The sequence below is a fragment of the Syngnathoides biaculeatus genome, chromosome 18 (assembly GCF_019802595.1).
Source record: "Syngnathoides biaculeatus isolate LvHL_M chromosome 18, ASM1980259v1, whole genome shotgun sequence".
In the NCBI taxonomy this organism is placed as follows: Eukaryota; Metazoa; Chordata; class Actinopteri; order Syngnathiformes; family Syngnathidae; genus Syngnathoides; species Syngnathoides biaculeatus.
This window is the reverse complement of record NC_084657.1, coordinates 19,474,426-19,489,612: the sequence shown is the minus strand read 5'-3', so window position 1 is coordinate 19,489,612 and position 15,187 is coordinate 19,474,426. Positions and strand designations below refer to the sequence as shown.

Here is a 15,187-nt window from a genome sequence, read left to right as displayed (position 1 = left end):
ATTTCTAGGATAATGAAAACATTCTCGCTATGAGCTCATTTTGGAATCAATATTCAAATGAGAATATTGCATGACTACTATGAAGTAAACACTTTTGTTGAATTTCTTGTCGAATATTTTATTAAAGCTATATGAATACAAATTTAAACCATGAAAACATTGGAAATCGCTCCAATTCAACAGTACACACAAATAAATCAGAAAAGCAGTTAAGAATTGAAGCGCAGTACATTTGAATATTTTTTCCCATGCATCACGAGATCTACATTTTAATTGCAGCATATTACTGTGACAGTCTTGGAATATAGTTAAATAGGTTATGCTATATTTCAGCAAACCCAGTCATATTTCACTCCCCTGTTATATTATGTGTCAAATTTACCCATTTAAAATTTCAACAAAGCATTTTTTTTAATTTATAAAGTGTAAAACTAATATAAAGTACATTGTATGTTTCTTTTCCACTATGATTTCAATCATTTTTGCTGTCTCAAGGAAACAAACATAGCAGGAGTGTTAACATAGCAGAATTGTGGATACATACATAGTTTTGCCAGGGCTGCCTGTAGAAAGCAGAAGTGAATGAACAGAAAACATTTTATTTGGTGGTCATTTTCAACAGCTTCTCCTTCTCAATGGAAAACAGGCGCCAGCCTTCCTCGGAGGAAAGGTCAGCTGCCCCCCTTCTCTTGTAGAACTCAATAGACTTTGTGTTGTTTTCTGCCACAATGAAGTGCATGCTACTGCATCGAGTTCTCACTGCCGTCTGTGGCAAGAAGTACACCAGACATGAAGACCACCCCCCCAAAAGGTACACACAGTGTTCAATACATTTGTAAACAAAAAGATTGGTTTTACCTCACTCAACACCTTCAAAATCTCCGACCCGATGCCAAACCCTGGCCAAGGATTAAAACCATTTCATGTCAGCACGATAATGAACAGACATTGCGTCTTTAAACTTTACACAACCTTTTCTGTAAATGATTAAGAGCCATAATCAACAATCTTTACCCCGAAACTCTGGCATGACGAAGAAGTCCTCCAAGTAGAGAAGCTTTCCAATCCAAGGGTCATAAGTGAAGTAATACATGGCAAACCCAATGACAGCATGCCCTAAGAAATGAGATGTAGATTAACTTAAATGTCAGAATTCAAGATATTGAACAGTCCATCTCACTAAATGTGTTTTTTGTTTTACCATCAGGTGCTCTCTTTTCTTTTGGCACCTCAGCAACCAGGCAGTGGTAGAATGGATGATCTCCAAAACCGTCTTCAAGTAGCTCTAGAGGGATAATGTTGACTTTGTCATTGTTTGAATTTCATAGTTTGAGTAATATTCACACAGAACAATGACCTTTCTCAGTGAGGATGACCTGGTCTTCCATCTCTTCAAATTTTGCAAGTTCCTGCATGGCAAAAAGAACGACATACAATATTTTCCGAGCACAACTATCAGCAAACAAAGCGTTGTAATGACCTTACCTTTATGAGTCGCAGGATATCAGATACATCGTCCGGTTGGGCTGTCCGTAATATAAAATTGGCCATTTTCTTTTTTTCCCCTTTTTGCCTTTGCTCACTATCCCTCTGAATGTAAATAAGTGCAAAATCTGTTTCTTCATCCGCACCTAAGGAGTTGACCCCCCCGATGAATTAGAACAAGCAGCATAGACCGAATGGCTTTTGGCTCTGCTTGCGTCACATACTTCACAACCTCTATTTGTAGCCCTAAGGAATGGGGGGGAAAAAAAAACAACATTCCATATATGGTAAAACACCAGTCACTTCCTTGTTATAGACGGGCCTTATCTGTGGGAGCTGGAACAACACTGTACATCCAAGTCTCACTTAAGTTAAACAATGAGACTCGCAAAATACGTTTAAAATGTTCAGCTTTTTCAAAGTTTTTAGTTCAAAGACTATTCCATTGATAGTCAGCAAAAGTTAAGGAATTAATGATTTACCTCTCCTAAATTTCAGTCACATGTCTTCAGCAACCAAGAAATGTACAGTTTTGTTTTGTTTTCCAGATTGACAATGACCCAGATGACCCTAAGCAGACAATAGACCATGTTTACACTAATCATACACTCATAATGGGCAAAATCTACTTATCAATCAAATGTATTTCTAATATTGTCTCACATTATAACCAAACAGTGGAGATAAAAGCCCACACCCAGCGAAACTTGACAATTTACCAAAAAAAAAAGGTCTTTACAGTACTGTACTTAGTTTTTGAGCCCCATCCAGTGTTGAAAAAGTGGTAACTGTTTTGATTAGCTGTATAACTTTTTTAAAAATTGATTCTTATAAAGTAGAATCATTTTGACTTTGGCCGACAGAAATATGTTAATAGAGAAGGGTTGACTGGATAAGAGATTTAAACACAAGGGTTGCGGGAAGTGCTGGAGCCTATCCCAGCTGTCAACGGGCCGGAGGCGGGGTACACCCTGAACTGGTTGCCAGCCAATCGCAGGGCGCATAGAGACAAACAGCCGCACTCACAATCACACCTAGGGGCAATTTAGAGTGTCCAATTAATGTTCCAGGATTTTGGGATGTGATAGGAAACCGGAGTGCCCGGAGAAAACCCACGCAGACAAGTGGGAAAACATGTAAACTCCACACAGGTGGGGCCGGGATCAAACCCGGGTCCTCAGAACTGTGAGGCCAGCGCTTTACCAGCTGCGTCACCGTGCCAGCAGAATTAAACATTTTATTAAATTTTTTTCAAATGTATTCAATTTAGTAGATCAAAATACCAGAAAAGAGTTGACCAGACACGAGGGTTAATAAAACATTTTATTTGAATTTCAAAAAGGTCTTCAATCAGTTTAGTTTATCAAAATACTTCAGCTTGCCGGAAGGGTCAGGAATGATCTGTGGAAAAGAATAAGTCCAATTACGGTACAGTAAATAATTTTGGTGTAATATTATATATACAAATGCTGATAGGCAAAGGCTAATAATGTTGGCCAATAATTACAACTAATTATACAAAACACATTTCAATGAAATTATGGCCGAGGTGAGAGGGAGATTAATGCACATTAAATTCAGGTGCAGAATCAAAAGTGGATTCAACGTTCCTTAATTTCTAAGTTAATATTGCATGGATCTTACTGACAGTATTCAGAAATACATAATTATGTAGAAAAGGTGTTCATCCAAATTAGATCTGTTATTATTATTATCATCATCAGTTATACTCACTGTGTCACTGCCTGGTTTCCATCCAGCTGGACACACTAAAAACAAAAAGTAATGAAATTCCAATTAGTACTTGTGGATAACATCTTGCTAGATCAGATAATCTGGAGATTCAATACTAAAACTCAATGTATTGTCTTTTCATCTGGGGTTTTTGTGAGATGATCGTACCTTCTCCGTGTTTGTCGGTGTACTGAAAGGCTTGAACCAGCCGAAGTGTCTCATCCACGGATCGTCCAACCGGGAGATCGTTCATGGTGATCTGCCTCAGGACGCCTTTGTCATCGATAATGAAAAGTCCCCTAAAGAGACATGAACAGCAAAACATGCGGTATGACAGCTGAGTTGCGTGACAGGTAGAAACACCAAAAGTGGTTTTTCTGCTCTACCTCAGTGTGTGGCCCTGATCCTCCAGGTAGACTCCATAGTCTTTAGAAATCTGGTGAGTGAGGTCTGACAAAAGAGGGATTTTCATTGGTCCGAGTCCTCCCTGCTTCCTGGCTGTATTGATCCTGCCAAAGGAAGTTGATTGAGACCACACTTATTGTAATTTGCAGATATCTACGTCGAGCTCAAAAACTTAAAATAAATAAATTAAAAAAAAAATCATATTGGATTCAGATTTAACATTTTTAAGATGGTTATCTTAACACAAAAAAATTAACACTTGAACAAGGCATATATAGCAATTTAGATGACTGACAGGCAACAAATTAATTACAAATTTGTCCATGTAGCTTAAACTTAAAAGTCAATGGAAAAAACAATACTTTGCAGAATAAATCTTGGATCGTTGAGTATATGATTTTAATTTGCAGTATTTAAATTTAACCTTGCAAAAAACAAAAAGATAAAAAAATATTAAATAATATTCTAAATGAATACAAATGTATAGTGATATTAATGGAATTAAAATACCAAATGTTTGTAAGGACTATTGAACGTGCCCAAATGTGATAAATGTCCTCCAAAAAGTTCCGAAAAATAGCTGGCAAAATTTCCAAACCTTCAAAACGTAGGTAACGTCACATCCCGAACCAGAGGGTGAAGGGATGCAGATGAGTTAAATTTGATTCCTCGTGGAACTTCACCCTATTCAATTTCTATCAATTTCCACCAAAAATAACTTTATTTTTCATTGCATGTAGCTGAAACATGCAACAATCAGGAAGTGTACTAAACTAAAACTCATTTTTCTTTTCTTTTTGAGCAGTAAATTCATTTGCATCAATTGTTTGTTGACAAAAAAAAAAAAAACATCCATTATGCCTCAAAATTTGCCTTAAAAAAATTACGCCTCACAAAAAAACTGAACATAAGCATGAATTGAAATTTCAGATCATGCATGAACAACTCTACATTAGTGTTTTGTTTTTTCAGAGGTTGGGGGCATGAGGAGTTCATGTCAGATTACCAGGCCAGGTGGGTGAACTGAGAGTCCACCGAGCAGGCAACCACCTCAGCGTTAATGGCCTGAAACTCGTGCACACGATCACTGAAGGCAATGATCTCAGTTGGGCAGACAAACGTGCTGGAGGGACGGGCACAATAAAAGACAAATGTACGGGCGTTTTATTTCACATCGGCATTCAAGAAGTCATTAAAATGGGACGTTTAGTTGAGGCCACTCACAAGTCAAGAGGATAGAAGAAAAAGACGAGGTATTTGCCTCTGTAGTCTGACAGCTTCAAATCCTTGAATTCACCATTGATTACAGCTGTTCCTTCCCAATATGGTGCAGGCTTTGAGACTGCAAGTTATGAACATCATTATCAAACAAACGTATATGCACAAAAACAAAACTTCAAACCAATAACAACTCGTGTCATAGTAACACTCCAATTAGGAAAAAGTCGTGATACTAAAGTAGCAGCTGTGGTTGAAATCAGTTTGTATACAGTGTTCATGCTGTTGTTTTGTTGATGCCGTATGGCGTTCTCAGACTATTCAGTAGGACTAATCACTTTCAAAATTGCATTCCATTAAGAATAGTCATGTTTGAAAACTGTGCTCTGGCATGTTAGTGAGAGGACAAAGACTCATGGGGAGTGAGTAATGAAGAGAGGCCACACTCAAATCTTGGTAGCAGTTTTATGACTGCAAACAGATGACTAGATGCGACAAGAAAATTTGAACCACTATTTTGCTCGCCTAAAGGCAAAAGCTGGACTACAGTTATTTCTTTTCAAAGTCAACTTGTAATGAGTAACACCATGCACGCTACAATCACATCTATGATCTCAGCGCCCTCATCACTTTTTTGTATTAACAATGGAAGTGTGAGAGGTGCTATGATGTATTATTCATATGTGCAGTTTGGCTGTAAAATAAAGGAAGTACCGTAATCTCTTTTGTATAATGAGGATAATATGGAGGACTGCCAGTGATTAAATGAGAATTTAGGAAGATTTTAACATAGTTGAGTTCAGCTTTGCATGGTAATACCCGGCTAAAATGCAGAGGGGTTGCATTAGGAAGGGCATCCGCCGTAAAAACTGTGCCAAACAAATATGTGTTCATCTGAGATGACACGCTGTGGCGACCCCTAACGGGACAAGCCGAAAGGAAAAGAAGATGTGCAGTTTGTGTCGTACACATTGCACAACTTGTATAGAGTATGTCTATTTAGAGTTGCATTTATTTTGTTTGATTTCTGCAGAAAACTGTAAATGAGAATCTATTCACAGTGCCTGATAGTTTTTATATTTTATATTTATGATACTTTTATGCATCGGAATACATTTGGTCTAGATAGCCAGTATTTACGTGAAAGTGTGGAAAAACAACAAAAAAAAAACAGTATCGGAGTATGTAGCATTATCCGGAGAAGGAAAGAGGCACCTGCGTGCTCTGTGTAAAAAAAAAAAAAAAAAAAAAGGACAAGTTCCAGATGTTCCGGTTTAGACTAACCCATACTTCATGTTTGCGGGCGGGTGAGATAAACAATATCGAACGATGACGTGTCCTACAAACGCAACTCGTATTGAAAAATCAGGCCTGATGTCTACGTGCACAACGCTCAAGAAAGGAAATCATAAATCCCGTAAAACTTGGCTGCAGCGAGGCTGGCGAACACGTTTTCTGTTGTCCTGGTAGCAGCAGCGTGGTAACGCGATAGGATGAAGCGATGCGATGCACGATTTACGAAAATGGTTAATAGGTGGTTATTGCACGCTTGTTGACTCAGTAAACTCACTTTTGGCCTGGCTGAGGTGCAGGGAATGATCCGACACGGGTACACGCGAAGCCTCCCCAGGATAGACGTGTCCTCCCGCGTAGTTGTGACACTGAGCGTTCTTTACCTGCGAGCCTTCTTGCGTGGACGACAGCGGAACGAAAACCAGCAAAAGAGCACAAATGAGCTCCTTCTGCATGAGGTGGTGAACGAAAATCTCCATCACGCACTTGGTCTGGGCGCGCGTGTCTGTTGTGATAAGGCTCTTCTTCGCTCTTTTTGCGCCCTTGTTATTTCTTTTCTGCCACCGTCTGGAGAAATTAGGTACATGTGTGGGGTTTTGGGGATGTTTTTTTTTTCTTCCTTGGGAGTCGGAGCCCATTCTCTTATTATTTTGTGAAATGTTACACATTTTATGTGACTGTTTTTGCGCCAAAACCATGTCTAAAATAAAAAAAAAAATCCTGCTTTGCTACCATCTTCTGGCATCTTGGTGCTACTACTACATTGACGTGATGGAAGGAGAAAAAAAAAGGGTGGGTCAATTAAACAAGTGGGTGTCAAATAATCCCAAATTTTGATATTCTCAACAGGGTTTGGGCACTACCCTATGCCCAATTTGGTATATGCATAACCCACTTCCCGTAGATATATGCTCGTGAGTGCAGCATGCATGGGAAGTCCATTGACCAGTTTTCTGGGTTTGGTCACGTGATGTTTCACATCAAGGGACATTAAAAATATAGACAAAATCAGTCAAAGGATTATCACAATTTTGTCTCTGGTAAACATAGATTTAACATCTTATTATGTGGCGGCACGTTGGCGCAGCTGGAAAGCGTTGGCCTCACAGTTCTCAGGGCCCAGGTTTGATCCCGGACTCGCCTGTGTGGAGTTTGCATGTTCTCCCTGTCCCTGCGTGGGTATTCTCCGGGCACTCCGGTTTCCTCCCACATCCTAAAAACATGCAACATTAATTGGACACTCTAAATTGCCCATAAATGTGATTGTGAGTGCGACTGTTGTCTGTCTCCGTGTGCCCTGCGATTGGCTGGCAACCAGTTCAGGATGTACCCTGCCTACTGCCTGTTGACAGCTGGGATAAGCTCCAGCACTCCCGTGACCCTCGTGAGGATAAGTGGCAAAGAAAATGGGTGGATGGATCTTATTATGTTGTAGTTTGCTGTGGTGCACATAAGCACTGCATTGTCATCAAATATGCTCATAAAAAGTTCCGGATGTTCAGCATCTGGGTGAAATTTCACGATGAACCTAAAATGCACTCCCCCGTGGGCTCGCTCGTCAGACTCTGAGTCATTCTGCCCGAAGAACCATCCAAATATTCAACATTATTTACAGCCGCAATTTCAAATCTGTGCGTAAGTATTCCTCCGCCTTCCTGATCAACTGATACTGCTATTGGTTTATCAGATGAGGATAAATCCGAGAAATCAGCGCCTGCCATAATGGTGTCCCATGTAATCGAGCCTTTGTTGCGGCACGGTACACTTCACATCCGCGCACGTAGGTCACGTGACTTGCGAAAATGGCAATTATCGAGAAAAATCTTCTCAAAACACTTTTAAATGAGAGAGGATTTAACATCACATTATCAAGATAGAGGACATATTACATAACCTATTGGATAGATTTTTACTCTGAACCACCGGAATTTTCCTTTAAATGTACATGTCCATCTGTTTAATGTTTTGCTTTGACCATGAAGCCTTTGAGGTCTTCAACCTATTTGAACAGCAACAGAACAAGATATGGTATTTAAACCACGTATATCTCGAAAATATAACACAGATGGCTCTCTGTTTTGCTAGTTGCAACTTATTTTTTGTATATTAATTGAATTTTAATGTAGTCAGACATAATTATGATTATTATTCTTTTTACTTATGCAAGTCACATGCAGTTAACCTTTTGTGGGTCCCAGACAGGTCCATTTGGCATCTTTTTCAAATGACACTTTTAGCTGACAGACTTCATCTTAGTCCAGGGGTTAACGCCTCGCACTTCTTGAGGTGGATTATTGCAGTAAATGTAGTTGCATAGTTCCTTCACTGGTGGTTCAGGGCTTCGAATGGCAAATTGGGCAGCTTCTTCAACATCTTTTTTGCTTTTCTCATCAATCTGCTGCAAGAGATGGGGTACAAGAATAGCAAAAAAAAAAAAAAAAAGGAAAAGAGTACATTATTTCCAAAGGTTCCTTGTTAATGGCTCCTTGGATGTGCTCCACTCTAGTATTAAAGACAGTTCTGTACTAGTTACCTTCAGTTCCTCTGTTGTGGCCATATTGTTGCTGATGATGTAACCCTCAAGTTTTGCAATGGGGTCTCTGTTTCTGCGGACCTTATCAACCTCATCCACTGAGCGATACCTGAGCGATAAGGACACATATTAATACATACTATACTGCACACAAGATTTTTTTGACACGACACCATCAAAAGAGAGACCAAGATTACTTTTACGTCCCCTCCCCACCCCACCTCCACCACAAATAACTTTCACACCATGTGGAATTATGGATAAAAAGTCCAACTTTGGTGTCATAGGACTAGAACACGTTCCTCTACATGCAATTGTGAGACTTCAAGTATCCGTGCCTTTTTGTGAGATGAGGCTTCCATCTTGTACCCCATCCCATAACCCAGACATACGACAAAGATTTTTCATCACATATACTAAACAGCCAGTACTTGCCAGAAATTTCAGTAACTACTTCAGATTTGTTGGCGGCCACTGGGCAGCCACCCTGACAGTTCTCTTTTTTGTCTTTTCATAAATGTTGGAGGAATTCAAGTTCTTGGTCATGACTGTTGACTGTCTACTGTCCCTTGGAGTATTTTATGTCTTGGAAATTCTTTTGTATAGTTTCTGACTGATACCTTTGATCAATGTGTTCTCTATGATGCTATGGAAACTTTCTGTGGACTATGGCATGTGCTGGAAGATCTGACAGCAATATGGAAAAAGCCGACTAGGACACCTGTCCTTTATTTGTTGTCTATCCGAGGCATGTTAAATGGTTACACTGACATTCACACCTATAGTATGGACAATTCCGTCTTTAATTAATGTAATGTGTGTTTTTAGAAGCCACAAAGATTGTACAAACTCCGTACAGAAAGGGCCCGAGTTGAGATTCAAAGCCAAGACTTTTTGACTGTGAGGCACACATGTTCACCAGAATGATATTGTATTTGGAATATTATTTATTAAGACTTTTACCTATCCTCAGTATCGCCCAGAAAGTGTCCAAAATAGCGATAGGTTTGAAGCTCCATAATGATTGGGCCCTGCGATATAAAGAGATAAAAGATGACATTATTTGACATACCGTTTTAAAATATACTGTACACTGTAATTAAAATATGCATAGTTGCAAAAAGGAGCGGGAAAAAATGACTTCTCACTTTTCCAGATCGACAGTAATCAGAAGCAAATCTGGTTGCCTCCCGAACGCAGAGGATGTCCATCCCATCCACCTGGAGACACATCCTTTATCATTTGACAAATAGTACAACATATGCAGTGCTTACAGTCATTTGAAAGTAAGTAGTTATTTTATGTAACTACTGTAGTTAAAGAATTCGGGGTCACAATGCATGATACGACTTCTAAGTTAATTTTTAAAATATATCTTGACTGGTGACCAGTTGAGGGTGTAGTCTGGCTTTCACGCAATGTTAGCTGGGATCCTTGTGAGGATAAGCGGCTTAGGCAATGGACATATTAATAGACACCACCACCAAAACACTAGGTTATATCTGATAATGAATGTAATAGACCTAGTTAATATTTTAATACAAGGCTAAAAAGCATGACTGAGATTATAGCAGGTATAATATGACATTGGGTTCGTATCCCACTGGGGCCTCCACTCCCTGAGAAGGGTTGCGTCAGGAAGGGCATCCGGCGTAAAAATTGTGCCAAACGTATATATGCGTTCATCTGAGATGACACGCTGTGGCGACCCCGAAAGGGACAAGCCGAAAGAAACACACACACACACACTGCGGTAGAGCAAAAACATGTGAATAAATGATGGCTGTGCGTCTTCCCCATCATGTGGCTTCATTTAAAAATTTCGAGAGAGGTTATCGTACTTTACCCTGAGTCCAGGAATGACTTGCCCTCTCTTGTAGAAGTCGGTATTTACAGTACAACGATCCACCGAAGTACCTTTTGCGTATTTATTATTTTCACAGACGAAAATGATGGGCAAATTCCAAAGAGCTGCCATATTCATGCTCTCAGCAACCTGCCCCTGTCAAAAGTTACATGTCAAGACGACATCTGGTTTAAGAACCTTGACATAGTAACAAGATTGTTGTGTAGTGTCTGTACCTGGTTGGCTGCACCATCACCATAGACACAAACACACAACTCATCTTTCTTCTGGTACTTGCATGCGAGCGCCAGACCGGCACCCAGAGAAACCTGAGGAAAGCCTTATGTTATTTTGGCCAGGCTATCTCACGAAAGAAACACCCCTACTGCTCATAGACAGTGGACAGGACAAGATGACTGCACTGTATTAAGGAGAGGATGACCGCGGCCACATATTCAGAGATTTTTGGGGAACAACATCTTTCCCTCAGTCAGAGCATTGAAGATGGGTCGTGGCTGGGTCTTTCAACATGACAATGACCCGAAGCACACAGCCGGGAAAACCAAGGAGTGGCACCGCAAGAAGCATATCAAGGTTCTGGTGTGGCCGAGCCAGTCTCCAGACCTAAACTCAATAGAAAATCATTGGAAGGAGCTGAAACTTTGTGTTTCTCAGCGAAAGCCCAGAAACCTGTCTGATCTAGAGAAAACCTGTGTGGAGGAGTGTCTGATAACATGGTGGACAACTACAGGAAACATTTTACCTCTGTAATTCCAAACAAAGGCTACTGTACCAAATATTATCACTGCTTTTCTCAGGTGTTCTGGTTCAGGTGTTTGTCCTGTCCCATATGCAGAAAAACACCCCCAAAGCATGAAGCGACCACCCCCGTGCTTCACAATAAGGATGGCATTCTTTGAATGAAATAATCATTCGTCTTCCTCCAAACACGGTTAGTGGAATTATGACCAAAAAGTTCAATTTTCCACAAAAACTTCTCCCATTACTCCTCTGTATCATCCAAATGGTCATTGGCAAACTCAAGACAGGCCTTGACATGTGCTGATTTAAGCAGAAGAACCTTCCGTGCCACGCGTGATTTCAAACCATGACGACTTAGTGCATTACCAACAGTCACCTTGGAAACGGTGTTTCCAGCTCTTTTCAGGTCATTGACCAAGTCCTGTCGTGTAGTCTTGGGCAGATTCCTCACCTTTCTAAGGATCATTGAGACCCCACGAGGTGATAGCTTGCATGGGGCTCCACTCTGACTGAGATTGACCGCCATGTTTAGCTTCTTCCACTTTCTAATTACTGCTCCAACAGTGGACCTTTTTTCACCAAGCTGCTTGGTAATTTCTTTGTAGCCCTTTCCAGCCATGTGGAGTTGTACAATTTTGTGTCTGTTGTCTTTGGACAGCTCTTGGTCTTGGCCATGTTACAAGTTTGAGTCTTAGTGATTGTATGGAGTGGACACGTGTCTTTATGCTGCTAACTCTCACACAGGTGCATCTGATTCAGGATGATACATGGAGTGGAGCTGGACTTTTAAAGGCGGACTAACAGGTCTTTGAGGGTCAGAATTCTAGCTGATTCACAGGTGTTCAAATACTTATTTGCAGCTGTATCACACAAATAAATCGTTAAAAAATTATACATTGTGATTTCTGGATTTTCCTTTTTAGATTATCTCTCTCGCAGCGGACATGCACCTACGATGAAAATTCCAGATCCCTCCATGATTTCTAAGTGGGAGAACTTGCAATATAGCAGGGTGTTCAAATACTTATTTTCTTCACTGTAGTTTTAAGTTACATCAGGTAGCACTACTGGTTCTGAAGGCCATGGGCAGATTCAATTGGCACGGCAATGCATACAGGCTGAAATCTGATTGGACAAAAAACAAATCTTACCATCCATATGCAAAGGTTATGAAGTTAAAAAAAACAGACAATATACAGTAACACAATTTTACTGAAGAAATATAATTTAGGTTGTAAATTTAGGTCATATACAATCTCACCTGAGATCCAACAACACCGTGACCTCCGTATAAGGTTTTTGTGAACATGTGCATGGATCCCCCTCTGCCTTTTGACATCCCCGCCCTTCGGCCTAAAAAAAAGTGACAACTAATTTGAATAGACCGGAACCTCTGAAGTTGAACAACTTGGAATTCACCCAAAATTATTTGTAAATCTATGCCTCAAAAGATAAAAGTTGAACTTTAAACATCCTGTGTGATGTCAAATACGATGTCAGAATATGTTACCTGCGAGCTCAGCCAAAATTGCCCTTAGACAGCCGCCCCTGGTGAATATGAAGCCATGAGAACGATACCCAGTTATGAGGCAATCAGATGACTTAACAGCTGCATCAATACCAACTGCACATGCTTCCTGTCAGAAGGAAACAACAAGAGAGTTATTTGTTCTCTCTCTAAAGTTAGGAACCACTCTTCTAGAATTGAGACTGTTCATAAATCATGTTTACGGTACCTGGCCAACATACAAGTGGCAAGGACCTCTGATGATGTTCCGGTCAAACAGTTGTTTTGTCTTCAGCTCTAAGCACCTAATTGTCTGCATGGTGAAGTAGTACTGCAGAGCCTCATGGCGAGTCAGCAGCACGTGAGTGGACGGTGCCTCATTCAATAAATGGGTGGCAGTTTTCTACAGGAAAAAAATAGAATATCCTGAGCATGGAGCACATTTATTGAATATGAGGTGGTCCGGTTCTACGGGGTAGTGTTTGTACAGGTGATAATAACGCCAATATTTTGTCACACAAGTTATACCAAATAGTTTTAAATGTTACATCTAAATGCTAACTTTATATCTAAATGTTAAATGTAAATGTTGAAATTTGTGTCTAAATGTTAGACAAGTATATAATACCGTATTAAGTATTGACCTAACATGCAAATCCAGACTGCCAATAACTGACAAAATATTTCATTCAACCCAAAACATTTAGATGTTATATTTATACTTCAACTTTAAGCTTTTCATTCACAGTACACTTTATTTACATATACATAGTTAATATTTTGGCGGCACGGTGTCACAGGTGGAAAGCGTTGGCCTCACAATTCTGAGGTCCACGGCTCAATCCCGCCCCCACCTGTGTGGAGTTTGCATGTTGTCCCCGTGCCTCCGTAGGTTTCCTCCCACATCCCAAAAACATGCAACATTAATTGGAGATTTTAAATTCCCCCTAGGTGTGTTTGTGAGCGTGACTGTTGTCTGTCTCCGTGTGCCCTGTGATTGGCTGACAACCAGTTCAGGGTGTACCCTGCCTCCTATCCGTTGACAGCTGGGATAGGCTCCAGCACTCCCGCGACACTTGTGAGGATAAGCGGCAAAGAAAATGCACAGATGGGTAATGTTTAGCTAAATATTTTATATACAGAAATATATTTAACATGTAGACATACCAATATTTAAATTTGCACTTGAGATTGAGCTATACATTCAGCATTTTAACATTTACATATGTTCTGCATTAAAAATTGTGATATTTATTTAGCATTTATATTCAACATTTTGATGTTACATTTGTTTGGGTTTGACTATTGCACTTAACTATTGTTGTCAATATGCTGAAAAGTAACTCAAAAATTTGCACCCATTTTTTTAAACAGTTTGAAACTAAATGTGACAAAATACTGCTGCTATTTACAGAGTGAGCGGCTTTGCAAACAGCTACCCTATATGCTTCCACCTTTATTTGAATGGCTGCCTTGGTTGTGAAGAATGCCGACCTGAGTGCTGCTACTCCCTGCAAAAAAAGCCATCACATATTTTACACATGAAATCGTAAAACCCGTAGAGATGTATTGTTTATCTAGAAATATGTAGTTGAAGTGTATAACTACGCTACATTGTAGATGCTTTTCTTTTTTTTTTTTTATTGAGGGACACAAGAGGTCCAGAATATTGCAAACACCCATTACTATCTGCTAATCTTCCAAAATAAAGCAGAATTCATGCTAGAAAATGACAAAAGCATACCTTCATGGTGGTAGATGTTTCCTGTGTTAATATCCTGGTGAAAAACAAAGCCATCACACCGTCTGCTTCATGACCCTGTGCTTATTCCATTCTGATCTAAATTGTGTGGTTCAGGTCCCCTAATTCACTGAAACAACAAGTCAACCAACCAGTTCTAATGATGACAACCTATAGTCAACATTCATCGCAATTATCCAGGCAACCCTGACTTCTATTCAAACACTTTACTCAACATACAGTATCTTGAAAATAAAAAACTAAGAACAAAAACACGGGATTTCAAATGGTTTATTACACAATGTTCATAAAAGCCCAAATTTCCTTGCAATGTAACAGTTACCAGTGGGAGATGAACATTTTAAGATGCTTCAAAACTTGTGTGAATTATCTAAACTTTTTTGTCCGCAAAAGACTCATCACATTATGGAGAAACGACAAACAAGATGTTGTCAGGTACTTGGTTTTAAAGGTGACATAGGAGTGTGACACTTGGATAACATCATTTTTTAAATAACACACCTTGTAGGCAATCGAAATGAAACAATGGGCGACATCTGTTTTACACTGCTGCCATGTGTGGACCAAGGATGATCAACGGTATTCATCCAGAGTACTTAATTGAGAGCCCATTAGAATATTTTATATGAGGTGATCAAATAT

At 39.8% G+C, this 15,187-nt stretch overlaps 3 protein-coding genes across 6 annotated transcripts; all 3 read right to left on the bottom strand.

The window, feature by feature from the left end:
• Positions 1 to 583: 583 nt before the first annotated feature.
• Positions 584 to 1,713, bottom strand: sat1a.1 (spermidine/spermine N1-acetyltransferase 1a, duplicate 1). Its single transcript, XM_061803177.1, has 6 exons — positions 1,486 to 1,713; positions 1,358 to 1,409; positions 1,202 to 1,285; positions 1,015 to 1,116; positions 859 to 899; positions 584 to 766 (listed from the first exon to the last, which is right to left on the bottom strand). The coding sequence occupies exons 1-6, from the start codon at positions 1,549 to 1,551 to the stop codon at positions 599 to 601; spliced, it is 513 nt and encodes a 170-aa protein (XP_061659161.1). The 5' UTR covers positions 1,552 to 1,713; the 3' UTR covers positions 584 to 598.
• A 1,082-nt stretch (positions 1,714 to 2,795) lies between these two features.
• Positions 2,796 to 6,682, bottom strand: prdx4 (peroxiredoxin 4). The gene is made up of 7 exons (XM_061803631.1): positions 6,413 to 6,682; positions 4,849 to 4,966; positions 4,631 to 4,747; positions 3,606 to 3,728; positions 3,388 to 3,518; positions 3,220 to 3,254; positions 2,796 to 2,886 (listed from the first exon to the last, which is right to left on the bottom strand). Exons 1-7 carry the CDS (start codon positions 6,612 to 6,614, stop codon positions 2,836 to 2,838), a joined length of 777 nt encoding a protein of 258 aa, XP_061659615.1. The 5' UTR covers positions 6,615 to 6,682; the 3' UTR covers positions 2,796 to 2,835.
• Positions 6,683 to 7,193: 511 nt separating this feature from the next.
• LOC133491907 (pyruvate dehydrogenase E1 component subunit alpha, mitochondrial-like) lies at positions 7,194 to 14,621 on the bottom strand. Of its 4 annotated transcripts, XR_009792513.1 has the most exons (12): positions 14,528 to 14,621; positions 14,223 to 14,294; positions 13,013 to 13,186; positions 12,787 to 12,913; positions 12,538 to 12,629; positions 10,751 to 10,843; positions 10,515 to 10,670; positions 9,817 to 9,888; positions 9,632 to 9,699; positions 8,669 to 8,777; positions 8,318 to 8,533; positions 7,194 to 7,348 (listed from the first exon to the last, which is right to left on the bottom strand). XR_009792513.1 is itself a non-coding variant. In XM_061803628.1 (11 exons), the coding sequence occupies exons 1-11, from the start codon at positions 14,579 to 14,581 to the stop codon at positions 8,369 to 8,371; spliced, it is 1,182 nt and encodes a 393-aa protein (XP_061659612.1). In that variant the 5' UTR covers positions 14,582 to 14,621; the 3' UTR covers positions 8,095 to 8,368. The 4 variants fall into 4 exon arrangements, 3 of the variants coding, with proteins under 3 accessions (XP_061659612.1, XP_061659613.1, XP_061659614.1); XM_061803628.1 differs by lacking the exon at positions 7,194 to 7,348 and having other exon boundaries at positions 8,095 to 8,533; XM_061803629.1 differs by lacking the exon at positions 7,194 to 7,348 and having other exon boundaries at positions 8,095 to 8,530.
• Positions 14,622 to 15,187: the final 566 nt, after the last annotated feature.

Coding starts and splice junctions, on each gene's coding strand:
- sat1a.1 (XM_061803177.1), bottom strand. CDS start 1,551: ATGGCCAATTTTATATTACGGACAGCCCAACCGGACGATGTATCTGAT. Junction 1,410..1,485: donor ATATCCTGCGACTCATAAAG/GTAAGGTCATTA, acceptor TTTGCCATGCAG/GAACTTGCAAAATTTGAAGA. Junction 767..858: donor TTTTGAAGGTGTTGAGTGAG/GTAAAACCAATC, acceptor TTCTTGCCACAG/ACGGCAGTGAGAACTCGATG.
- prdx4 (XM_061803631.1), bottom strand. CDS start 6,614: ATGGAGATTTTCGTTCACCACCTCATGCAGAAGGAGCTCATTTGTGCT. Junction 4,748..4,848: donor TTCTTCTATCCTCTTGACTT/GTGAGTGGCCTC, acceptor CCGTCCCTCCAG/CACGTTTGTCTGCCCAACTG. Junction 3,729..4,630: donor CAGTTCACCCACCTGGCCTG/GTAATCTGACAT, acceptor TTCCTTTGGCAG/GATCAATACAGCCAGGAAGC.
- LOC133491907 (XM_061803628.1), bottom strand. CDS start 14,581: ATGGCTTTGTTTTTCACCAGGATATTAACACAGGAAACATCTACCACC. Junction 14,295..14,527: donor AAACATCTACCACCATGAAG/GTATGCTTTTGT, acceptor CTTTTTTTGCAG/GGAGTAGCAGCACTCAGGTC. Junction 12,914..13,012: donor GCCACTTGTATGTTGGCCAG/GTACCGTAAACA, acceptor TCCTTCTGACAG/GAAGCATGTGCAGTTGGTAT.